This window comes from Hemiscyllium ocellatum, chromosome 32 (genome assembly GCF_020745735.1).
Source record: "Hemiscyllium ocellatum isolate sHemOce1 chromosome 32, sHemOce1.pat.X.cur, whole genome shotgun sequence".
Classification (NCBI taxonomy): domain Eukaryota; kingdom Metazoa; phylum Chordata; class Chondrichthyes; order Orectolobiformes; family Hemiscylliidae; genus Hemiscyllium; species Hemiscyllium ocellatum.
Window position 1 is genome coordinate 38,487,352 of NC_083432.1, and position 26,471 is coordinate 38,513,822.

Consider the following 26,471-nt stretch of genomic DNA (forward strand, 5'->3'; position numbering starts at 1 on the left):
AGGCAGCTGAGTAAGTAAAGACTGAATAGGTAAAACACTCCACTTTGTAAGACACCAAGTTCTATAGATCATAATGTCCCAGCATCAATTTCCTATGTGTGCAAAGTTAACTAATCTCATTAGTAATGTCACTTAAAGCAAGCAGTTGGTATCGTTGTCCCAATGTTAAACAGAAAGGCTGGAGTAAAGGAGTAAGTCATATAAAGTTGTCCTAATTCATGACCGCTGCTAGAAAATGCTCATATGTCAATATTACTTGACAACTGTATTAGACTTGGCTACCACATACTGTCAAGTATCTTGAATTCACTCTGTTCTGCCTCATAGAGGTGCCATGGACCATATCACAGCATAAATCAGTATTTTCAAGTTTAAAATGGATAAAATTGATAAAAGGAGTCTGTAATTTTACAAATTGTTGATTAGTGTAAATTTTGCAATTCTGCTGCCAGCTAAACTGTAATTTTAAGTAGAACCATAGAATCTTACAGAACAGAAGGAAGTCATTCGGCCCACTGGTTCTGCCCTGTGTCACTCCTCTAGTCTGTTCCCATTGTCTGTCATTTTTTTCCCCTTTACTGTTATCCAATGTCTTTCTAAAAGCTACCATTGAACTTCCAATATACTATTTTGAACAGTGCATCCTAAATATTTGTGTACTCTATTAAAACCATCAAAATTTTGAATGCTTCTATCAATAATATTCTAACCTCCTATACTCCCAAGAGAACAATCTCAGCTTCTGTTATCTGCATTAATTCTTCATTTCTGCTTGCTTTCCTTTTAGTGACATTTTGCGTATGGATTCCACGAATGCTGATGCCCTGTATGTGAGGGGGCTTTGTCTTTACTATGAGGACTGCATTGAAAAGGCTGTTCAATTCTTTGTCCAGGCTTTAAGAATGGCACCTGACCATGAAAAGGCACGACTTGCTTGCAGGGTAAGGACCGATTACCGTTTCTGGGGAGATGGTAGAGGGGGAATCCAGATCATGAAAGTGTATTGTCTTCCTATAGCAATTGATTTTTGTAAAAGAGGTTTTCCTTTATGGGCGGCACGGTGGTACAGTGGTTAGCACTGCTGTCTCACAGCGCCTGAGACCCAGGTTCAATTCCCGACTCAGGCGACTGACTGTGTGGAGTTTGCACGTTCTCCCCGTGTCTGCGTGGGTTTCCTCTGGGTGCTCCGGTTTCCTCCCACAGTCCAAAGATATGCAGGTTAGGTGAATTGGCTATGCTAAATTGCCCATAGTGTTAGGTAAGGGGTAAATGTAGGGGTATGGATGGGTTGCGCTTCGGCGGGTCAGTGTGGACTTGTTGGGCCAAAGGGCCTGTTTCCACACTGTAAGTAATCTAATCTAATCTAATCCTTTCTACCTTAGTGAATCTTTGACTTGCTTACAGTGATTTAAAATTCTTTGAAGTATCAGTCTCCAGAGCAATTGGAAACATGTTCTGTTTCACTTGTGTGCATCTGGGCAATAAATTCCTTTTAGTTTTGTGATACTTAGATTAAGGTCAGCACCCGAAGTCAGAATGAGAGGGGAGAGATTGTGATCAATCGAGCAGGAAATGTGGAGGGAAAATGGAAAGTTGGATTTTCTTGGTTTGTTTTGCTCGCAAACAGGATTGGCTTGGCTCCAACCATTCTGAATTGATGATGCCAAATTAAAATCTTTTTCAAAAAATTCTAAATAAATGCAATCTTAAAGTTTATTTTCAGTTTGCCATTCTTTTTATAATAGTGAAATACTGTGCCTAAAACATCATTTGTGGCTTTTGAAATGTTCCATTCACATACATGAGAGGTAGTTTTGCAACTGTATTGCCTGGGTCACAGGGTGGAGATCAAAACAAAGTGCTACAAATCTCAGTAGGTCTGGCAGTATCTGTGGAGAGAAAAACAGTTTTTAACGAAAATGACTCTGGTCTGAACTTTGCTTCAGAAAAGCTGTTCTCCCATTTATTTTTTTTCTCTTAAACTTATCTCACTTGCTACAAATATATTACTGTGGATATCCTCAAGGGTCTTAGTTGTGTCCCTTTTGTAGGGCATATGGAAAGTTCCTTGTTCCAGTCCGACTCCAGTCCCCTCTCATAACTCCATTTCTGGTGTGTCAGTTAAAGAAGCAGATTTCCCCAAAGCAGATACATGTTTGACTCAAAACATTATCTCTGTTTCTCTCTCAACAGAGTCTTCCAGAGCAGCTGAGTTTTTTCAGCACTTTTTTCTTACAGATTTCCACATCTGCATTATTTTGTTTTTATTATGGAGTGGGGAAGATTCCTTGCTGGTCCTTTCATTAATATAAAGAGAACAGCAATTGGGGCGGTTCTGTTAGAGAAGCAATGTGACCTGCCCGTTCTGTGTTCAACTTAGGGTCCATTATAATTCAGGGAGTGCAAGCAAAAATATGACCAGTAGTCTCTAAGCTCCAAGTTGCTTCATGTCTAAGCAGAGGAAGATCACCTGTGATGCATTGAATATAGGGGTTGGATAAACAGACATTGGAATGTATTTCTGTGAGCCAGATGAAACGTAACTGTATTAAATCACAGTATTCTGTGTTGGCCTTTGATGAACCAACTTTGAAGTATGTATGTTGTACTAAGCTGCACTGTGGTGAATGAATGGTAGGAGCATTGTATCAAAGTTATAAGCAGGGTCGGGTTTCGTGATATTTGTATATCTGACTTGTTTGCAGAGATTTGTTTCAGAAAGTTTGACGACAGAAGTCTATCAAGTCACTTTATAGCTTGGGTATATTCCACAAATAACTTTTTAAAGTCCTTGATGCAGACTGTAATGGATCAAACATTGGCTCACCATATATAAGAAGCAAGATACATGTAGTCACAGCACATGCATAGATGGTGGTCCATGTGCACATTTTTAATAAATCAAAGTTGTAAATAAGCTAAAATGGTCAGCCCTAACCCTACTATCTCTCCCCAGTGTAATGTTTGCGTTCCCAGAAAATGTCCTCTTTCAGATCACAGTTGCTGACTATTATTTTGAAAACAAGGCAAGGAAGTTAACTTTGGCACAAAGTATTCCTATTTCCAGGCAAAATGAATAGAAAACAATCATTGCTTTTGCATTTTCTGAAAACTGTTTTGAATAATTTCTCCATGGTTATTGAGATGGTTCATATAGCATCCCATCATCACTGAGCAGGAAGTACAGCAACTGAGGCCTATTTTTAATGTCCTGTTAGTGGAAATGGGGAAGATACCAAAAAAAGGAATATTTCAAAATAGCTGTATTTGTACTGTGCACATGCTCAATGCAAACTTTGCATGTGACGCAATGACATAGAACATCTGAAAAGATGTACATGCACATTTCTAAGTAAGTGAGTATGCGCAGTTATCCCACAGTGTTAGCAGACTCTGCCTTATTAAATCATAAATGGCACACTATTTATATCCTTGCATATGTATCGTAGTTGTATTAGCAATTATCCATGAATTTCTATTGTTGTGTTCAGCTGCAATAATCTGTGAAACTGCAATATTGGGACCCAGCAGGGTCAATTCCACAAATTATAGTTGCATTGGTGCGTGTCCTGGCTTCTCCTCACCAAAACTGGTATAATTTCAAGATATTTCATGTGAGTTATTTGAAGAGTTGAAATAAAAATGAAAAATGCATGGCAGGTCAGCCAGAATCTGATGCAGAGCGATATTTTGTGTGTGATCCTTCATTATGGGGAGGCGATAGCCTAGTGGTATTATTGCTGGACTGTTTATCCAGATACCCAGATAACGTTCTGGGGACCCAAGTTCAAATCCTGCCATGGCAGACAGTGGAATGTGAATTCAGTAAAAAATCTGAAAGTACAAGTCTAATGAAGATCATGGTCAGATTGTCGGAAAACCCCATCTGAATCACTAATGTCCTTTAGGGAAGGAAGCTGGCATCCTTACCTGGTCTGGCCTACACATACTCCAGATCCACAGCAATGTGGTTGACTCTTAACTGCCCTCTGGGTAATTAGGGATGGGTGATAAATACTGCATAGCCATCGACATTCTCATCTTGTGAATGAATAAAAAAAATTATTTACCACAGTGTTTCCCAAACTTTGTGTCCCACTGTGATCCTGTTTTGAGCTTTGAAAATTGTCATAACCTCTCGGTGATCTGGGTGTGGAGCCTGGAGGTCAGGCAAGGGAGAGAGACCTGTGAGAGTGGGGAGGGGGGTTTTGGTCGGGGGCACAGAGAGTTGCAGAGATACCAGGATGGATGATGGGGGAGCTGAGAGAGCAGGGACTGATGGAATTCTGTCAAAGCTCAAAACTCTAAAATCTCAGTCTGCAACCCCATGTGGGAATCCCAACCTCCACATTGGGAATTCTCTTCAGCAATTGTACCTTAAAGTTGATTCTATTTTCAGAAGCTTGAGAATAGATTGAAAGTGGATCATTTTGGTGAGGTAATTGGGTGGCACGGTGGCACAGTGCTTAGCACTGCTGCCTCACAGCGCCTTTGACCCGGGTTCAATTCCTGACTCAGGCGACTGACTGTGTGGAGTTTGCACGTTCTCCCCGTGTCTGCGTGGGTTTCCTCCGGGTTCTCCGGTTTCCTCCCACAGTCCAAAGATGTGCGGGTCAGGTGAATTGGCCATGCTAAATTGCCCGCAGTGTTAGGTAAGGGGTAAATGTAGGGGTATGGGTGGGTTGCGCTTCGGCGGGTCGGTGTGGACTTGTTGGGCCGAAGGGCCTGTTTCCACGCTGTAAGTAATCTAATCTAATCTAATTATATATGGTTTTGTCAAGGCAGGTCGTGTCTCTCAAACCTCATTGAGTTTTTTGAGAAGGTGACCAAACATGTGGATGAGGGAGATCTAAACAATCGTTGGATAAGCACATGGATGATGATAGGATAGTGTAGGGGGGGGGGGCGAGCTGAGAATAGTTCACAGGTCGACGCAATATGGAGGGCCAAAGGGCCTGTTCTGCGCTATAATGTTCTATAAACCTAAAATGGTGGTTTACTTTAAATTTGAGATTTTTGTCGTCAGTTTTAACATAAAGAAAAGTCATAATGGTTAAACATAAGTTTCTGCTGGTACTTTGTGACATGTTTTAATTGAAACAACAGTGTGGTGCTATCTCTGTCTGCAAATAGAATGCTAAAGCTTTAAGAGCAAAGAAGGAAGAAGGGAACAGAGCTTTTAAGGAAGGGTCCTTTGATGAGGCATTTGAACTTTATTCAGAAGCTCTGAAAATAGATCCAAATAACATCAAAACGAATGCGAAATTGTACTGTAATCGAGGGACGGTGGGATCGAAGGTAAGTTGCTTGTAATTTTTGCAGTTCATTCATATGTTATTATAGCAATCATAATCAATATGTTGGTGTAATTCGTGATTTTCCTGATGACTCATCAAGTTTTTCAGTGATTTGCTAAGCTGTACAGCCCAAGGAATAAGGAAGAAGTTCTCTATAAATTTAGGTGTGCTGCACTTTATAAGCCTCCTGGCATGCTTTCACATTGGTGTCATAACTATGAAGCGGTAATGTTTGTAACTGAGGTGAAAAGTGATTGAAGCATATAGTCAGTTTCTTATATTATCAGTAAAGAAATTCCAATTCTGAAATGTACTAAATGTATTCAAAAGCATTGTCATTTGAGAACATTCAAACACTGCTTTTCTTTTCAACATTGGGCAATGCTGTAGTATAGCCATGGCATTATTATTTGTAAAATGTAGCTTTAAAAAAACTTATTGAGCGCGATTAATGAATGCTATGTTGACTAGTTGTTTGGAAATGTTTTCCAGCTCAATAAGATGCAACAAGCAATAGAAGACTGCACAAATGCAATAAAACTTGATGACACATATATCAAGGCTTACATGAGGCGGGCACAGTGGTGAGTGATGCTTTGTTGCACTGAATTCTAGCAATTGAATATTGCATCCACTGGCATTAGACCTGGAACTTCAAATTTCACAAACCACTCTATCGACTCTTTTAAGTTGTAATAATTCGGTGGTGAAAAGTGAAAAACCATATCTTAACCAACCAGTTCCAACACTATAATGTTCGTTTTACTGAAGGAACCTACGATCATATCACCAAGCAGGAAAAATCAGCCCATTCAGCCCCTCCTGTTGTGCCAGCTGTTTGAAAGCACTTAGTTCCACTTCCGTGATCTTTCCCCAAAGCCCTACAAATTTCTCCTTTCAGGTAGTAATCCAATTTCATTTTGAAATTTACAATTGAATCTACTTGCCATAGAATCCCTATATTGGAGTAAGAAGCCGTTTGGCCCATCAAGTCTGCACCGACCCTCCAAAAAGCGTCCTCCTCAGACCCACCCACTTCACCCAATCCCATCCTCATAACCCCACGTAGGGTTTTTACCATGGCCATCTCACCTCACCTGCAAATCCCTGGACTGTGGTGGGGAACCCCATCCAGACATGGGGAGAACATGCAAACTCCACATAGTCACCCAAGACTGGAATTAAATCCAGTCCCTGGCATTGTGCCACCTTTGTCAGTAGTACATTCCTGATCACAATGCCATCTGTGGGCAATTATTTTAATTGTGTCTACCCTCCCAGATTTTAATGACCTATCTAAGGCTATGACCTCTGATTACTAACCCTCCTCCTACCTGTGGAATTAGTTTCATTTTTGTTAATCTATTAAAATACCTAAAGTTTGGGTAAGTCTATTAAATCCCTTAATTACCTACAAGCTGCTAAACAAAGGATGAGCAAAGTTCTTAAATCTGTGTTCCAGTTTTCTCCAAATTCAACACTTAATTCTTCTCTCAATTAAATTTCATCTTGTAAAACTCATCCATTTCACCAGGTTGCCTGTATCCTTCTCACTGTTTATCATATCTCCTAAGCTTCTTGCCTTTTGCAACCTTAGATCATCTACCATTTACCCAAGTTTCGGTCCCTGCTGTATATTGAAAAGAGCTATGATGGCAATATTGATCCTGGACAGATTGCCATTATATTTAGTTTGCTGTCATTTGTTAACTCATGTTCTTCTAAAGATTAATAATTTTGTACAGGGTTATGGTCTCTAGATATTTTCACACCACAGGTATTAAGCTGGCTGAACAGCCTTTATCCCTATATCCCAGTTTCTCATTTACAAGCACAGCTATAAAATTTACAACCCTTCAGTTGTTTGGTACGAAGGTCACTCTCTGTGTGGAGTTTGCACATTCTCCCCGTGTCTGCATGGGTTTCTCCGGGTGCTCCGGTTTCCGCCCACAATCCAAAAATGTGCCATGTTAAATTGCCCGTACTGTTAGGTGAAGGGGTAAACGTAGGGGAATGGGTCTGGGTGGGTTGCGCTTCAGCAGGTCGGTGTGGACTTGTTGGGCTGAAGGGCCTTTTTCCACACTAAGTAATCTAATCTAATCTAATCAAAAGTTGTAACCAAAGTCTTGATTGAAACCACCCTCCCTACTTCAGTAACCTAGGATATATTCCATCTGCACCTGATATCTTTTCGACTTTGAGCACTGCAAACTGTTTAATGGTCTTCTCTTTGTGTTCTACCTTATTAAATTTCTCTACCAGCTCTTGTTTTAGTGTGACATTAGCAGTGTTTGTCATGGACAAAGGCAAATCACTCATTCAGTACCTAAGTTATGCCTCTGCCTCCAAATAACATTGTGGATTCTAATCTTGATCTGAATTATATTGTACCACTATAACTGTAGCAACGATTGAGTTTGTATCTTGATTTTTTTTTTAAAGAAGTCTTTATGGAAATTGAATCATATTGCCATCACGCAGCATAAATACATATTTTTACCTTGAAAAGTACCTACATTTACGAAGCCTTGTAGTTATTTTTTGGTATGTAGTATATTTTTCCATGAGAGGCAGTGCTAATTCCTTACCAAACTGTGGCCAACACTGAAATTGGAAAGAAATAGCTTGTTTTATATAGTACATTGTCATGCTCTTAAAGTGTTATAAAATGCATTAGATTCAGTTATGCAATGCAGTGACATTGCGTGGTTAGCACTGCTATCTCACAGCAGGGACCAGCATTCAATTGCATTCTTGAGCGACTGTGTGCAGTTTACATGAACCCCATCCCTGTCTGCATGGGTTTCCTCCCATTGTCCAAAGATTTACAGGTTAGGTGGATTGACCATGCTAAATTGCCCACAGTGTCCAGGGATGCGCAGGCTAGCTGGATTAGCCATAGGAAATGTAGGGTTACAATGATAAAGTAGAGGGTGGCTCTGGGTGGGATGCTATTCAAAGGGTCAGTTTGAATTTGTTGAGCCAAATGGCCTGCTTACACACAGTAGGGATTCTATAATGCAATGCCGTTCATGATGATGAGGACAACACTCTCTGCTCTTCCAGCTTTGCTGAATCTTTGATTATCTGCCTCATCTCATTGAAAGGTATTGAGGTTGTACAATCGCCTCCATGTTAAAATTGTAACTTAGATTCTTCCAGGCCCTGAAGTAGGGCTGGAAACCACGCTCTCTGAGCTAAAAGATAAAACCACTTCTGACTGCCCCAAGTTCACGAGAGTGGCTGAAGTTAGCTGATGAGGTGAGAGTGAAGGTTGAATTCTGCAGGCCCTCAGTATGTGGCAAAGTTACTTAAGTCAAACCTTTTTAGTTCATATATATTTTTAACCCTAGTTATATGGATACAGAACAATATGAAGAGGCTGTAAGAGATTATGAGAAGATTTACCAGACAGAGAAAACAAAAGGTAAGCCTGCAAGTAGGTGTTTCTGCACAGGCTTCTTGTTGATCTAAATCTTTAAATGAAACAAAATGTCTTGAAAAATTTATTCAGAAGAATTAACAGAAACTATTTGATTTAACTGTTGAAATTATTCATTAGTTATACCTGACAGTCTGCGTTCTTTGGGTGGTATACAACATTAGGTGCACATGTATTGTGTGGCAGCCAATAATCTGTAACTCACTTTGTGATCCAGGGAACTTTAGAGCTGCTTCTGCTGGTGGTAGCATTCTGGTACACTGCTGGACTTGCTTAGTGGCCTTCAGTTGTGTCGGTGCAGCACTGTAATTATCTGATGGTATGTAAGATGATGTGTGTCCCACTCTTAATGCAGTTGAGGGCAAGGATAGAACTTATGCTGTTTCGCCAAAGTGTGTTGTCTAAATTTAGTTAATTTGCGCTGGTCAATTTTAACTTTTTAGGGATGTCAAGAATTGAACCTTGGCGTACAAGCCAGCAAGTGACAAAAAACAAATTTGCAGTTAGCGTACTCATGTGGGCTTTATCAGCAGTGGTTTGGTATGCTGAATCACCATCTCTAGCTCCGAGTTGTGTGTTTTTATCAAGTTCCACAACAAACCTTTGAAAGCGGCAGATGTTGTTCTGGTTCAAACTGTTCATGTTCGGGGCAGCACGGCCCAGTGGTTAGCACTGCTGCCTCAGTGCCAGGGACCCAGGTTCAAGACCCACCTCAGGCACCTGTCTGTGTGGAGTTTGCACGTTCTCCCTGTGTCTGCGTGGGTTTCCTCCGGGTGCTCCGGTTTCCTCCCACAGTCCAAAGATGTGCAGGTCAGGTGAATTGGCCATGCTAAATTGCCCATAGTGTTAGATGCGTTAGTCAGGGGTACATATAGGGTTGGGAAATGGGTCTGGGTGGGTTACTCTTCGGAGGTCGGTGTGGACTTGTTGGGCTGAAAGGCCTGTTTCTACGCTGTAGGGAATCTAATCTAATCGTTTTGAATTACCTGTAAACTGCAAAATACATGATTGGGATCTGTAAATGAGCAAAGCCCTTCAACACAAAAATAAGTAAAGTACTTGGATTTGTCGCAATATAAACTTGCTTCAATATTGCTCCTTCCTTCAGTCCTTAACATTTCGGTTTTTTTTTATGCTTCCTGTTGTTAAGAGCACAAACAGCTTCTTAAGAATGCACAACTGGAGTTGAAGAAAAGCAAACGAAAAGATTACTACAAAATTCTTGGTGTTGATAAAAGTGCTTCGGAAGATGAAATAAAGAAAGCTTACAGAAAGCGGGCACTGATGCACCATCCAGGTAATGATGGGTTTCAATTTGCAAGCTGACCCCATGGGCAGCTGAACTTAATTTTATGTCTAAAGAATATATTTTACTTTGGAATATCTTTTCTAAGTAGGAAATAAGATAGTTCTGTATTCATTTACAAATTTAGGATACTTTATAAGATTTTTCTGTGTGATTGTGCCTTTTAATGGGCCTTATACTATTCATGCTGCTGGAATGAAAAGGTTGATGGGCTGAACTCTTGCTCTGTTTATATATTTTGATAACATTTGTACAGAACACATCTTTTTGTTTGCCTTTACTTTGCGGGCTGTGGACTAAAAAAAAAGGAAAATTCTGTTTTAAGCCAAGAAGGCTCTGCAAAGAGATGAGTGCAGTTTAAGAAAATTGTTTATTGGATCACATTATGTGTTATACACCATATTGCATTTTGCCTGGAACGGTAAGAGCAGAAGCAGACACCTGAACTGATGGGTTGCAAACTTGTAGACAACTGCTTGGTGACGATGCCCTCCACCGCATGTCATCCACGTCCCGTACCTCCGCCCTCCAACTCCACCCGTCCAACCGCAACAAGGACAGAACCCTCCCTGCCCCCCACCGTCCTCACTTTCCACCCTACCAACGTCCACATAAACGGCATCATCCACTGGCATTTCTGCCACCTCCAAACGGACCCTCCCCACCAGGGATACATTTCCCTCCCCACCGATTTCCACTTTCTGCAAAGACTGTTCCCTTCGTGACTACCTGGTCAGGTCCACATACCGCCCCCCCCCCCCCCCCCCCCCCCCCCCCCCCCCCCCCCATCCCGTCTGGTACCTTCCCCGCCACCGCAGGAATTGCAAAACCTGTGCCCAAACCTCCCCCTCACCTCCATTCAAGGCCCCAAAGGAACCTTCCACATCCATCAAAGTTTCGCCTGCACATCCTCCAGTGTCATTTATTGTACGTGTTACTCCCGATGCAGTCTCCTTTACGTTGGGGAGACTAGATGCCTTCTCGCAGAGCGCTTTAGGGAGCATCTCCAGGACACCTGGACCAATCAACCAAGAGATGCTGCTTTCTGGATCCCACTCCTTCATGGGGCATTCTGTTTTTCCAAATATCTATAGGTTGTGAATCTGCCTATGAAATTGCAGAAAGATCTAAGGCAGAAACACTCAATTCTGAGTGAATGTTATCTTTGACAAAATGGCAATGAATCTATACTGGGAGAAAGTAAGGACTGCAGATGCTGGTAAATAAGACCAGAGTTGAAAAATACAGCAGGAAAAACACAGCAAACCAGACAGCATCTGAGGAGCAGGAGAATCAACATTTTGGGCATAAGTCCTTCTTCAGGAATGAGGCCGGTGTGCCAAGCGATCTGAGATAAAAGGTAGGGGGGAGGGAATTTGGGGAGGGGCACTGGGAATACGATAGGTGGAAGGAGGTGAGGGTGAGGCTGATAGGCCGGAGAGGGGGTGGGGGCGGAGAGGTCGGGAAGATGATTTCAGATCAAGAGGGCGGTGCTGAATCCAGGGGTTGGGACTGAGATAAGGTGGGGGGATGTAGATCTCTCCAGCTTCCTCATTTCTCCTCCCCCCACCATATCTCAGTCCCAGCCCCCAGATTCAGCACCGCCCTCTTGACCTGCAATCATCTTCTCGACCTCTCTGCACCCACCCCCTCTCCAGCCTATCACCCTCACCCTCACCTCCTTCCACCTATCGTATTCCCAGCGGCCCTCCCCCCTACCTTTTATCTCAGCCCGCTTGGCACACCGGCCTCATTCCTGAAGAAGGGCTTGTGCCCGAAACATCAATTCTCCTGCCCCTCGGATGCTGCCTGGCCTGCTGTGTTTTTCCAGCACCACATGAATTTATACTTCCAGGGTTTAAAGACCTGTGGATCTGTATGTCTGGATTCCTTTGTTTTTGTATTCTGAGAACTGTACGATTTTGGTTATATTTTGTTTTACTACTGTCTTCCCAAAACAGATTACATCACATTTCTCTGCAATGAACCGCATCTGCTGCTTCATGGCCCACTCTATTAACTCCTTCCTGTTCAACAATTTGTTATGACACCTCATTTGCCATCATCTGCATTATTCCTTTTGTGACCATAAACAAATTATTTATATGAATAGAAAGCAAAGAGCTCTTCGGTGTCAGTTGTCATGTTTTGAAAGAATTGGCAGCACTGCTGTCCAGCACATTTTCTGGCTAAATCATTTCAGACAAGTTCCCACACTGCAGAAGTTGACTCTAAAGTAAACTGCCACTTAATGTATTTGGAAAATGCCCTACTATGTATAGAATAGGTTAACAAGCAGCAAGAGGTATGCTTCAATTACAGAGTAACATTTGTTTTTTAAAAAATGCAGATTCTAATCCTTTGAGTCCACAGTGCATTGTTCAAAGGGAGTGTTTCTTTATTCATTGCTTGTGACATTTTCCTCCATTTTACCAAGGGTATGTGAATCATTAAGGAACTTTTCAATGCTCAAGCACCATCTAGTGGTAAAAAAAAAGTACAACAACAGTAATAAATCTGTTCACTGCACTCAATACACTGCCAAACCTGCTGCTCTGATACTGCCGATCTGGAATTTTCCACCTCGAGCTGACAAAATCGTTTTATCGTATTGAATTTACAAAAGTGGTCGTGCAGTATATGTGGACTCAGTTTCTCCAAAATGCTGCGAGCTGAACATACAAAGATAATGGTGCTTTGCTTTGCTTCTAAACTTTATCGCTACCCTTTCACTCATCATGCAGAACAACAGATTAGGATGAATTATAAAGTAGCAAGTAGATTCAGCCCTCCCATTCTGAGACTCCACTGATCTCAAACGCAGTCATAGTGAGGAACCTGGATTTATCAAGGAACTGTACCTGCCAGAGCTGTGCAGTGAAAACAGCCGTACCTTCATAAATGTACAGGCAGTCCCTAGCTGTGCCTTCATAAATATACCGGAAGTCCCTTCACAAATACCCTGTGTACAGACAGTCCCCAGCCGTACCTTCATAAACATCCCGTGTAAGCAGTCCCTATACGTGCCTTCATAAAAACCCTGTGTACAGGCAGTTCCCAGCCATGCATCATAAATATACTGGCAGTCCCCGACCTTACCTTCATAAATACCTTGTGTACAGCCAATCCCCAGCCGTGCCTTCATAAATACCCTGTGTACAGGCGGTCCCCGGCTGTGCCCTAATAAATACCCTGTGTACAAGCAGTCCCCGGCCAGCCGTTCATAAATACCCTGTGTACAGGTAGTCCATAACCGTACCTTCATAAATATACAGGCAGTCCCCGGCTGTACCTTCACAAATACACTGTGTGCAGGCAGCCCCCAACCATGCCTTCATAAATACCCTCTGTACTGGCAGTCCCCAGCCACTCCTTCATAAATACCCTGTGTACAGGCAGTCCCCGGCCGTGCCTTCATAAATACCCTGTGTACAGGCAGTCTCTGGCTGTGCCTTCATAAATACCCTGTGTATTGGCAGTCCCCGGACGCGCCTTCATAAATACCCTGTGTACAGGCCATCCCAGACATGCCTTCATAAATACCCTGTATACCGGCTGTCCCCGGCCATACCTACCTAAATACCCTGTGTATAGGCAGTCCCTAGACATGCCTTCATAATTACCCTGTGTACAGGCAGCTCCAGCCATACATTCATAAATATACAGGCAGGCCCCAGCCGCTCCTTCATAAATACCCTGTGTACAGGCGGTTCCTGGCCATGCCTGCATAAATACTCTGTGTACAGGCAGCCCCAAGCCGTGCCTTTGTCAATATACAGGCAGTCCCCAGCCATGCCTTCATAAATACCCTGTATACAGGCAGTCCCCAGACATGCCTTCATAAACACCCTGTGTATAGGCAGTCCATGGCTGTGCCTTCATAAACACCTTGTGTACAGGCAGTCCCCAGCCATGGATTCATAAATATACAGGCAGACCCCAGCCATGCCTTCATAAATACCCTGTATACAGGCAGTCCCTATCCGTGCCTTCCTAAGTATACAGACAGTCCCCAGCCATGCCTTCATAAATATACACGCAATCCTCGGCTGTACCTGCATAAATACCCTGTATACAGGCCGTCCCCAGACGTGTCTTCATAAATACCCTGTGTATCGGCAGTCCCCAGCTGCTCCTTCATAAATACCCTGTGTACAGGCGGTCCCTGGCCGTGCCTTCATAAATACCCTGTGTACAGGCAGTCCCTGGCCGTGCCTTCATAAATACCCTGTGTACAGGCAGTTCCTGGCCGTGCCTGCATAAATACCCTGTGTACAGGCGGTTCCTGGCCGTGCCTTCAAAAATATCCTGTATACAGGCAGTTCCTGGCCGTGCCTTCATAAATTCCCTGTGTACAGGCAGTCTCCAGCCGTGCCTTCATAAATCCCCTGTGTACAATCAGTCCCCGGGCGTGCCTTCATAAATACCCTGTGTACAGGCGGTCCCTGGCCGTGCCTTCATAAATATCCTGTGTACAGGCAGTCCCCGGCCGTGCCTTCATAAATACCCTGTGTACAGGCTGTCCCCAGACATGCCTTCATAAATACCCTGCGTACAGGCAGACTCCGGCCGTGCCTACATAAATACCCTGTATATAGTCGGTCCCCGGCCATGCCTTCATAAATACCCTCTGTACAGGCAGTTCCTGGCCGTGCTTTCCAAATATCCTGTGTACAGGCAGTTCCTGGCCGTGCCTGCATAAATACCGTGTACAGGCAGTTCCTGGCCGTGCCTTCATAAATACCCTATGTACATGCAATCACCAGCCATACCTTCATAAATACCTTGTTTGCAGGCCTTCCCCAGACATGCCTTCATAAATACCCTGTGTACAGGCAGTACTCGGCTTCATAAATACCGTGTACAGGCCGTCCCCATACATGCCTTCATAAATACCCTGTGTACAGGCAGTACCTGGCCGTGCCTTCATAAATACCCTGTGTACAGGCAGTCCCCGGCTGTGCCTACATAAATATCCTGTGTACAGGCAGTCCCCAGCCGTGCCTGCATAAATACCCTGTGTACAGGCAGTTCCTGGCCGTGTCGGCATAAATACCCTGTGTATATGCAATCACCAGCCATACCTTCATAAATACCTTGTTTGCAGGCCTTCCCCAGACATGCCTTCATAAATACCCTGTGTACAGGCAGTCCCCGGCTTCATAAATACCCTGTGTACAGGCAGTCCCCGGCTTCATAAATACCCTGTGTACAGGCCGTCCCCATACCTGCCTTCATAATGACCCTGTGTACAGGCAGTTCCTAGCCGTACTTTCATAAATACCCTGTATGCAGGCCTTCCCCAGGCATGTCTTCATAAATACCCTGTGTACAGGCAGTCCCCGGCTGTGCCTACATAAATATCCTGTGTACAGGCAGTCCCCAGCTGTACCTTCATAAATATACAGGCAGGCCCCGGCTGTACCTTCATGAATACCCTGTGTACAGGCAGTCCCCAGCCGTGCCTGCATAAATACCCTGTGTACAGGCAGTTCCTGGCCGTGCCTTCATAAATACCCTGTGTACATGCAATCACCAGCCATACCTTCATAAATACCTTGTTTGCAGGCCTTCCCCAGACATGCCTTCATAAATACCCTGTGTACAGGCAGTCCTCTGCTTCATAAATACCCTGTGTGCAGCAGTCCCCAGCCGTATCTTCATAAATACCCTGTGTACAGGCCGTCCCCATACATACTTTCATAAATACTCTGTGTACATGCAGTCCCCGACTTCATAAATACCCTGTGTACAGGCAGTCCCTAGTCATGCCTTCGTAAATATACTCTCTACAGGCAGTCCCCGGCCGTGCCTTCATGAATACCCTGTGTACAGACAGTACCCAGCCGTTCATTTATAAATACCCGGTGTACAGGCAGTCCCCAGCCGTGCTTGCATAAATACCGTGTACAGGTAGTCACCAACTGCTCCTTCATAAATACCCTGTGTACAGGCAGTCCCTGGCCGTGCCTTCATAAATACCCTATGTACAGGCAGTTTCCAGCCATGCCTTCATAAATATACAGGCAGTACCCAGCCATGCCTTCATAAATATACTCTGTACAGGCAGTCCCCGACTGTACCTTCATAAATACCCTGTGTACAGGTAGTCCCCGGCCGTGCCTTCATAAATACCCTGTGTACAGACAGTACCCAGCCGTTCATTTATAAATACCCGGTGTACAGGCAGTCCCCAGCCGTGCCTGCATAAATACCCTGTGTACAGGCAGTCACCAACTGCTCCTTCATAAATACCCTGTGTACAGGCAGTCCCTGGCCATGCCTTCATAAATACCCTGTATACAGGCAGTCCCCAGCCGTGCCTTCATAAATGTACAGGCAGTCCCCAGCCATACACACACACATACACTGTATACAGACAGTCCCCGGCTGTACCTTTATAAATATCCTGTGTGCAGGCCGTACCCAGACGTACCTTCATAAATACCCTGTGTATTGGCAGTCCTTGGCCGTGTCTTCATAATTACCCTCTGTACAGGCAGACTCCGGTCGTTCCTGCATAAATATCCTGTGTATAGGCAGACCCCAGCCGTGCCTTCATAAGTATACAAGCAGTGTCCGGCTGTACCTGCATAAATACCCTCAATACCGGCCGTCCCCAGAGGTGCTTTCATAAATACCCTGCGTACAGGCTGTCGCCAGCCATGCCTTCATAAATACCCTGCATACTTGCCATCCCCAGACATGTCTTCATAAATACCCTGTGTACAGGCAGTTCTAGCCGTGCCTTCATAAATACCCTGTGTACAGGCAGTTCCTGGCCGTGCCTGCATAAATACCCTGTGTACAGGCGGTCCCTTGCTGTGCCTTCATAAATACCCTGTGTACAGGCAGTCCCCAGTCATGCTTTCATAAATATACTCTGTACAGGCAGTCCCCGGCCGTGCCTTCAAAAATGTACAGGCAGACCCGGCCGTGCCTTCATAAATACCCTGTGTACAGACAGTACCCAGCCGTTCATTTATAAATACCCGGTGTACAGGCAGTCCCCAGCCGTGCTTGCATAAATACCCTGTGTACAGGCAGTTCCTGGCCGTGCCTGCATAAATACCCTGTGTACAGGCAGTTCCTGGCCGTGCCTGCATAAATACCCTGTGTACAGGCAAACCCCAGCCATGCCTTCGTAAATACCCTGTGTACAGGCAGTCCTCGGCTTCATAAATACCCTGTGTACAGGCCGTCCCCATACATGCCTTCATAAATACCCTGTGTACAGGCCGTCCCCATACATGCCTTCATAATGACCCTGTGTACAGGCAGTTCCTAGCCGTACTTTCATAAATACCCTGTATGCAGGCCCCTTCCCCAGACATGTCTTCATAAATACCCTGTGTACAGGCAGTCCCCGGCTGTGCCTACATAAATATCCTGTGTACAGGCAGACCCCAGCTGTACCTTCATAAATATACAGGCCGTCCCCAGCTGTACCTTCATAAATATACAGGCAGTCCCCGGCTGTACCTTCATGAATACCCTGTGTACAGGCAGTTCCTGGCCGTGCTTTCATAAATACCTTGTGTACAGGCAGTTCCTGGCCGTGCCTTCATAAATACCCTGTGTACATGCAATCACCAGCCATACCTTCATAAATACCTTGTTTGCAGGCCTTCCCCAGACATGCCTTCATAAATACCCTGTGTACAGGCAGTACTCGGCTTCATAAATACCCTGTGTACAGGCCGTCCCCATACATGCCTTCATAAATACCCTGTGTACAGGCTGTCCCCAGACATGCCTTCATAAATACCCTGCGTACAGGCAGACTCCGGCCGTGCCTACATAAATACCCTGTATATAGTCGGTCCCCGGCCATGCCTTCATAAATACCCTCTGTACAGGCAGTCCCCAGCCATGGATTCATAAATATACAGGCAGACCCCAGCCATGGATTCATAAATATACAGGCAGACCCCAGCCATGCCTTCATAAATACCCTGTATACAGGCAGTCCCTATCCGTGCCTTCCTAAGTATACAGACAGTCCCCAGCCATGCCTTCATAAATATACACGCAGTCCTCGGCTGTACCTGCATAAATGCCCTGTATACAGGCCGTCCCCAGACGTGTCTTCATAAATACCCTGTGTACAGGCAGTTCCTTGCCGTGCCTTCATAAATACTCTGTGTACAGGCAGTACCTGGCCGTGCCTTCATAAATACCCTGTGTACAGGCAGTACCTGGCCGTGCCTTCATAAATACCCTGTGTACAGGCAGTCCCCGGCTGTGCCTACGTAAATATCCTGTGTACAGGCAGTCCCCAGCTGTACCTTCATAAATATACAGGCAGGCCCTGGCCGTGCCTGCATGAATACCCTGTGTACAGGCAGTCCCCAGCCGTGCCTGCATAAATACCCTGTGTACAGGCAGTCCCCAGCCGTGCCTGCATAAATACCCTGTGTACAGGCCGTCCCCATACATACTTTCATAAATACTCTGTGTACATGCAGTCCCCGACTTCATAAATACCCTGTGTACAGGCAGTTCCTGGCCGTGCCTTCATAAATACCCTGTGTACAGGCAGTTCCTGGCCATGTCTGCATAAATACCCCGTGTACAGGCAGTTCCTGGCCGTGCCTGCATAAATACCCTGTGTACAGGCAGTTCCTGGCCGTGACTTCATAAATACCCTGTGTACATGCAATCACCAGCCATACCTTCATAAATACCTTGTTTGCAGGCCTTCCCCAGACATGCCTTCATAAATACCCTGTGTACAGGCAGTCCTCTGCTTCATAAATACCCTGTGTGCAGCAGTCCCCAGCCGTATCTTCATAAATACCCTGTGTACAGGCCGTCCCCATACATACTTTCATAAATACTCTGTGTACATGCAGTCCCCGACTTCATAAATACCCTGTGTACAGGCAGTCCCTAGTCATGCCTTCATAAATATACTCTCTACAGGCAGTCCCCGGCCGTGCCTTCATGAATACCCTGTGTACAGACAGTACCCAGCCGTTCATTTATAAATACCCGGTGTACAGGCAGTCCCCAGCCGTGCTTGCATAAATACCCTGTGTACAGGTAGTCACCAACTGCTCCTTCATAAATACCCTGTGTACAGGCAGTCCCCAGCCGTGCTTGCATAAATACCCTGTGTACAGGTAGTCACCAACTGCTCCTTCATAAATACCCTGTGTACAGGCAGTCCCTGGCCGTGCCTTCATAAATACCCTATGTACAGGCAGTTTCCAGCCATGCCTTCATAAATATACAGGCAGTACCCAGCCATGCCTTCATAAATATACTCTGTACAGGCAGTCCCCGACTGTACCTTCATAAATACCCTGTGTACAGGTAGTCCCCGGCCGTGCCTTCATAAATACCCTGTGTACAGACAGTACCCAGCCGTTCATTTATAAATACCCGGTGTACAGGCAGTCCCCAGCCGTGCCTGCATAAATACCCTGTGTACAGGCAGTCACCAACTGCTCCTTCATAAATACCCTATGTACAGGCAGTCCCTGGCCATGCCTTCATAAATACCCTGTATACAGGCAGTCCCCAGCCGTGCCTTCATAAATGTACAGGCAGTCCCCAGCCATACACACACAAATACACTGTATACAGACAGTCCCCGGCTGTACCTTTATAAATATCCTGTGTGCAGGCCGTACCCAGACGTACCTTCATAAATACCCTGTGTATTGGCAGTCCTTGGCCGTGTCTTCATAATTACCCTCTGTACAGGCAGACTCCGGTCGTTCCTGCATAAATATCCTGTGTATAGGCAGACCCCAGCCGTGCCTTCATAAATATACAAGCAGTGTCCGGCTGTACCTGCATAAATACCCTCAATATCGGCCGTCCCCAGAGGTGCTTTCATAAATACCCTGCGTACAGGCTGTCGCCAGCCATGCCTTCATAAATACCCTGCATACTTGCCATCCCCAGACATGTCTTCATAAATACCCTGTGTACAGGCAGTTCTAGCCGTGCCTTCATAAATACCCTGTGTACAGGCAGTTCCTGGCCGTGCCTGCATAAATACCCTGTGTACAGGTGGTCCCTTGCTGTGCCTTCATAAATACCCTGTGTACAGGCAGTCCCCAGTCATGCTTTCATAAATATACTCTGTACAGGCAGTCCCCGGTCGTGCCTTCAAAAATGTACAGGCAGTCCCCGGCCGTGCCTTCATAAATACCCTGTGTACAGACAGTACCCAGTCGTTCATTTATAAATACCCGGTGTACAGGTAGTCCCCAGCCGTGCTTGCATAAATACCCTGTGTACAGGCAGTTCCTGGCCATGCCAGCATAAATACCCTGTGTACAGGCAGTTCCTGGCCGTGCCTGCATAAATACCCTGTGTACAGGCAGTTCCTGGCCATGCCAGCATAAATACCCTGTGTACAGGCAGTTCCTGGCCGTGCCTGCATAAATACCCTGTGTACAATCAGTCCCCGGCCGTGGCTTCCTAAATACCCTGTGGACAGGCAGTCCCCGGCCGTGCCTTCATAAATACCCTGTGTACAGGCTGTCCCCAGACATGCCTTCATAAATACCCTGCATACAGGCAGACTCCGGCCATGCCTACATAAATACCCTGTGTACAGGCAGTTCCTGGCCGTGCCTTCAAAATACCCTGTGTACAGGCAGTTCCTGGCCGTGCCTTCATAAATACCCTGCGTACAGGCTGTCGCCAGCCGCTCCTTCATAAATCTCCTGTATACAGGCAGTCCTCAGTCATGCCTTCATAAATACCCTGTGTCCATGGAATCCCAAGCCGTGCCTTCATAAATACCCTGCATACAGGCCATCCCCAGACATATCTTCATAAATACCCTGTGTACAGGCAGTCCCCGGCTTCATAGATACCCTGTGTACAGCAGTCCCCAGTCGTACCTTCATTAATATACAGGCAGTCCCCAGCTGTACCTTCAAAAATACCCTGTGTACAAGCCGTCCCCAGACGTGCCTTCATAAATACCCTGTGTACAGGCATTCCCGGCTGTACCTTCATAAATACCATGTATACAGGCAATCCCCAGCCATGCCTTCATGAATACCCTGTGTACAGCAGTCCCCAGCCGTGCCTTCATAAGTATACAGGCAGTCCCCACCCGTGCCTTCACAAATACCCTGTATACAGGCCGTCCCCAGACGTACATTCATAAATTCCTTGTGTACAGGCAGTCCCTGGCCGTGCCTACATAAAGACCCTGTATACAGGCCATCCCCAGACGTACATTCATAAATTCCTTGTGTACGGGCAGTCCCCGGCCGTGCCTTCATAAATGCCCTGTGTACAGGCCGTCCCCAGACATGCCTTCATAAATACCCTATGTACAGAGTGTCACCAGCCATGCCTTCATAAATACCTTGTATACTGGCTATCCCTGGCTGTGCTTTCATAAATACACTGTGTACAGGCAGTCCCTGGCTGTACCTTCATAAATACCCTGCGTACAGGCACTCCCCGGCCGTACCTTCATAAATACCCTGTATCCAGTCTGTCCCCGGCTGTACATTGATAAATACCGTGTACATGCAGTCCCCGGCCATACCTTCATAAATACCCTGTGTATAGTCAGTCCCCAGCTGTACCTTCATAAATACCCTGTGTACAGTCAGTCCCCAGCTGTACCTTAATAAATACCCTGTATACAGGCGGATCCCGGCTGTACCTTCATAAATACACTGTGTACAGGCAGTCCCTAGTTTGCAATTAGGTTCAATTTCGGAGTTAGTTTGCAAGCCAAATCGTGTGCAAGTCAGAACACAGTGCAGGACACGGTGAAGCCGCTTGTTCATAAGGGCAGGAAGTATGTCAGGTGTTTAAAATTAAACTACTGAATGGGATCATGCTCATAAATCAGGTCATAGATTAGAGATCCTCTGTGTACTTCCATGAATTATAACTGATTATATACCTAACTGTCCAGTGACATCTGTGCCTGTATAAAGGTTGTGCATTTGAAAATTTGGAAGTACAATTGCAACAAGAAACACACTTGGCTGCTAACTGATGACTTTACCCTTCTGCACAGATCGACATAGTAGTGCCAGTCCAGAGGTACAGAAGGAAGAAGAAAAGAAATTTAAAGAAGTGGGAGAAGCTTTTAGTATCCTCTCAGATCCAAAAAAGAAAGCACGTTATGACAGTGGTCAAGATTTGGACGATGATGGCATGAACTCTGGTGGTAAGTGCTGATAAAACTGCCTCACATTCGGTGCTTTAGCCAGCAACATTTCTCTACATCTTTGAACATTGTGTCCTACTCAGGTTTTCAATCTGCAAATTTCTACTTCTATTCAAGATTCTACTTCTATTGTAAGCTGATGACGTGGGGCATGAAGGCTCTGTCTGGGATCTTTACCACAAGGGCCCATTTGAGTGGCTGTTTGCAGTACTCGAGCTGCAGCTAAATCAAGACATGTCAGGGTCACAAGAAATAGCTTCTTGCATTCACTCGATTGCCTCTCAGGCTGGCTCACCCTGTGCAGAGCCCATGATTACATTAAAGCATTCTGTTTTATTTTCAACTGTGGTATAATAGACAAATGTGGTTCCTGAAGCTCTTGTGGGCTACCTTAAGTGCCCTATGTGCTTAAATCAGAAATCAGGAGGAAGATTTTAAAAAGATACAAGGGGCAGTTTTTTTTAACAAGTGGTTCGTGTGTGAAATAAACTTCCAGAGGAAGTGGGGGATGTGGATACCGTTACAACATTTAAAAGACGTTTAGATAAGTATATGGGCCAAGCACAGGCAGATGGTACTAATTTAGTTTGGGATTTTGATCAGCATGGACTGGTTGGACCGAAGGCTCTGTTTCCGAGTCTGACTCTATTTCGGGTCAAAATCAGTCCAAGTGAAAACTTGCAAAATAAGTGTAGTTTGCTTTTCCTACAAATTGATGTTTTTAATTATTTTGTTAATTATTATTTTTCTTTTGTTACAGATTTCGATGCTAATAATATTTTCAAGGCATTTTTCGGTAGCCCGGGTGGCTTCAGTTTTGAAGGTGGGTTTTAGGTTTTTGGAGCGTTTGATAAACACAAGATGTGTAATGGTGTGTTTTTAACTTTAAAAAGAAAATTGTATTGTGAGAGCTCGACTAGTTCCTGAGTGAGCAGATACAAGGCTTCCATTGTTGTGAAACCAGAAAATGCTCCTCTATAATATTAAGAATTGGGACTCTATTAATCATGTCCAGCAAGAATAAACAGTTTGACAGCGGTTAGTCTCCCAGCAAAATTTCAAAATGAGTTCCCCATAGAACCACAACCTACCAAGTCAGCATTTTCAGAGTAAGATTACAGACAGTATTTTTTAAGCAATTGAAAGTGAGCATTTATTCTTCAGTGTATTGACCCAATCGCCTTCCCAATAGAGATGGCCAGGTCTTGAGTTTAGAGTCTTAGCTGAAGGGTGGATAAGTGAGCCTTCTATAGTATTAGTCCCTGAGTTACTGACCCCTGCCAGCAAGTAATATTAGAATAACGTATCAAGGTCCAGGTTCCAATTATACTTGAGGAACCTTCCAATAATACATTAAACATATGCCAGTTATAAGTTGTTTGAATAAAGATCTGACATGCTATCAATTGCAGCTCTTTGCACCCTAACTTGTATATGAAAGGCCTTTCTTATTGAGGGAAAATTCCTTTCAACTGTGTTGACCCACCTGTGACCAAATGGAAGTTGCTGTTCAAACAGAGGACATTTGTTGCTGTTTTAAGACTGGATGCAGATGTTAATAGATCTTCTTTTCTCTTTTCAGCTTCTGGTCCTGGGAATTTTTTCTTCCAATTTGGCTAATGCGCAACCTTTTTGTTCAATGTCACTGGGTGTAACTCAAGCAAAAATAAAATAAATATCCCTGTTTCCCTGTGTTTAATCTATTTAGAGGAGAAACTTCCATGTTTCAGTTGAATACCTCTTGTATTCATGTAATTCTATGTTTTTGTTGAAAAAGAAGCTGTCATCACAGAATGTGAAGCTGACCTTAATGCTTTGTTTTTATAATCATATTAATTAAAAATAAAAAGGATTACCTCATTTTGAAGTATGCAGTCCCTCACGCTAACGATCTTCAGTTGTGTAAATAGAGGCAGTTGAGCTTTTATGTAGATGAGAGTATTTCTTCGCAATGCAGGAAAGTCCACTTTTTATTCAAACGAAAACCGAGCTTGTATTTAAAGCAGTGGATTTTTTTCTGTGCTTCTGTTCAGCCGAATTACCAACTTTTAAATGACTGGTGGAGTGGCTCACTTCATCAGCCTCTCCACATAGTCCATTGTATCCTTTCCAGTTATCAGCCTTGCCAGTGAAAGGAACATTTGCTACTGATGGTTACAGGTGCTAGCTCAAACACGCTGCTGACAGGGACAGGGAAAAGAGAGAAACAAAATGCCATGTGGTTAAAGGCAAGTTTTGTTATAGCTTAGCTTTGGACTTGCAAGAACCTTGCCACTGATTTAAACTCAGCAGTTTAGGAATTCTCTGAACTAATATAATTGCATTTCATAAAGATCGTCTGAATAAAACATCTCCAGTTCTAAAAGCCTTGCAGTGCTCCGTTTCCACTTCAAGGGAGTAATTTGTATTTATGACCTAACTATTCTACCTGCATGTGCTTAGTGGATGTCTACACGTAGTGAACTACAAGTGCAAAAGTAAAATTACCATGAAAGGAAACATGAAATCCCTCAGTGTAGCAGAATGCTAGTTATGGCAACCCACAAACATCATGTTAGTTTGCCCAAAATTAATTACATTGCTGTGATTCATCGCCAAGATCTTCCATGTGCTCCCATCGGGAATGCTTGGGAATTTCCCATTGTGCTCACACCATTGGCGGCATGGGTGAGTTGTACCTAATGCTAACCTGTTTTTGTCGTGGAGGTAGGAGTTTGATGACATCCACAAAGCCTTTTGAGCCAAGAACACTGTTTGGTAAACAAGTAAAAATAAAGTTGCTACTGTCTTACCAAACCAGAGAGCTGCTCTGTTATTTGAGAAAGGTGAACCACACCTCACATGAGGGGAGAGGTGAAAGGAGAGTTCTTTATGGTAACCTCAAGTCAGTGCTGGTTGGCATCAATCTGCGTTGCAAGCCTGCATCCAGCTAACTACGCACCTTATCTAGTAAACAGTCCCAAGTACTAGAGTATGTTGTCAAACAGACTGTAACATAGCCAGTAGGTCGGCTTTGTGAAGGGAGAGGCAAGCATGTTGCCACCAACTCTGCAGTTTCTAATTGCTGCTTACAAATTGGCCAAAGCTTTAGGCATGTATCTGAGGCAAAGGGGTTTAATGAGATTGGATTAAAAGAGGATAATACATTTAAAATTGTATGATTCTGTTTATAGGCCCATTGTATCTTTTCTGTCTTTATGCAGTTCATTGAGGCATTTTCTGGTCAGGAAGTGTAATTTGGAGATGTGGAAATAGGAAGGAGGGAAAATGCTTTACCTCCATACATATTGCACAGTCGACTGTTATAAACAACTGAAGTAATGCCAACGGGGAAAGTGGAGTTTGCCTGTCTGGGAGTCATATTTAAACTTAGCCCTTTTTCATTTTAAATAAATACCATAAGTACTCACCACTATAGAATGACACACAAAAGCATGAGCTCTTGTGTTAAATTCCTGATCATTGGGACTACAGAGTGGAAAAATGGAAGGAATGGCTGTACATCGAGTCTCCCCATCATCCAGTAACTCGTGTTCAGGAAGCATCAAGTTAGTAAACCTACATTTCTTTAATGCTGTAAACAGGATACTCACTTCCCCAGATTCAGCTATCGATTTTGTTTAGAAAGAAATTTAGCTGTCATTGGCTTTTATTTCAACAAAGTTTAGTGGCATGCCATGAAATTCAGTCTTGTGGTTTGACTCCATAAAAAAGCAGGCATCTCTGGAGATGTGTCTTTTGTGCATTTTATAAACTTAAACAAAGTGCATTAATAAACTGCATGACCATCCCACTTCAATATTCCTTTCACTTACAAATTTTGCCCTTCTCAAAGGTAACAAATGGTTTGATTTGTTTTGGCATTGGACTGACTAGTTTCATTTGGTTAAATTTGAGAGTGGGGATGTACCATCTGGACTTTCTGTATTTGTTAAAGCACTCCGAGATGATGATGTTCTCTGCAGAATTGTGATTTTTTTTTGCGTCATTCTGTGGCAAAGCATGTCAGACATGACTGTGAAACCTACCCTTTCATGATTGGCCAGCATAATTGTGCAAAATGTTCGTAGCTTTGATTTGGCTGTCAGGGGGGGCTTACAAGTTACCTGTTCCACTTTTAAATTTAGGCTGCTGCTCACATTTATATTTTGAAAAACAGTTGGGTGTTATTGAATATTGAGAAATGGCTTTTAAAATATTTACAATGGCACTGAAGCAAATATTTGCATATACGCAATTAAGACATTGAAGATAATCTTGCCA

General features: G+C 44.1%; 1 protein-coding gene across 1 annotated transcript in view; it reads left to right on the plus strand.

Annotated features, from left to right (window-relative positions):
* Positions 1–23,894, plus strand: part of dnajc7 (DnaJ (Hsp40) homolog, subfamily C, member 7) — a 47,760-nt gene extending 23,866 nt beyond the window's left edge. The window contains exons 7-14 of the mRNA XM_060848670.1: positions 788–941; positions 5,134–5,298; positions 5,790–5,881; positions 8,651–8,724; positions 9,890–10,036; positions 22,056–22,208; positions 22,969–23,031; positions 23,791–23,894. Of these exons, the coding sequence (XP_060704653.1) occupies positions 788–941; positions 5,134–5,298; positions 5,790–5,881; positions 8,651–8,724; positions 9,890–10,036; positions 22,056–22,208; positions 22,969–23,031; positions 23,791–23,828 (886 nt within the window). The 3' untranslated portion in view covers positions 23,829–23,894. The remainder of the gene's footprint in view (positions 1–787; positions 942–5,133; positions 5,299–5,789; positions 5,882–8,650; positions 8,725–9,889; positions 10,037–22,055; positions 22,209–22,968; positions 23,032–23,790) is intronic.
* The last annotated feature ends 2,577 nt before the right edge of the window (positions 23,895–26,471 follow it).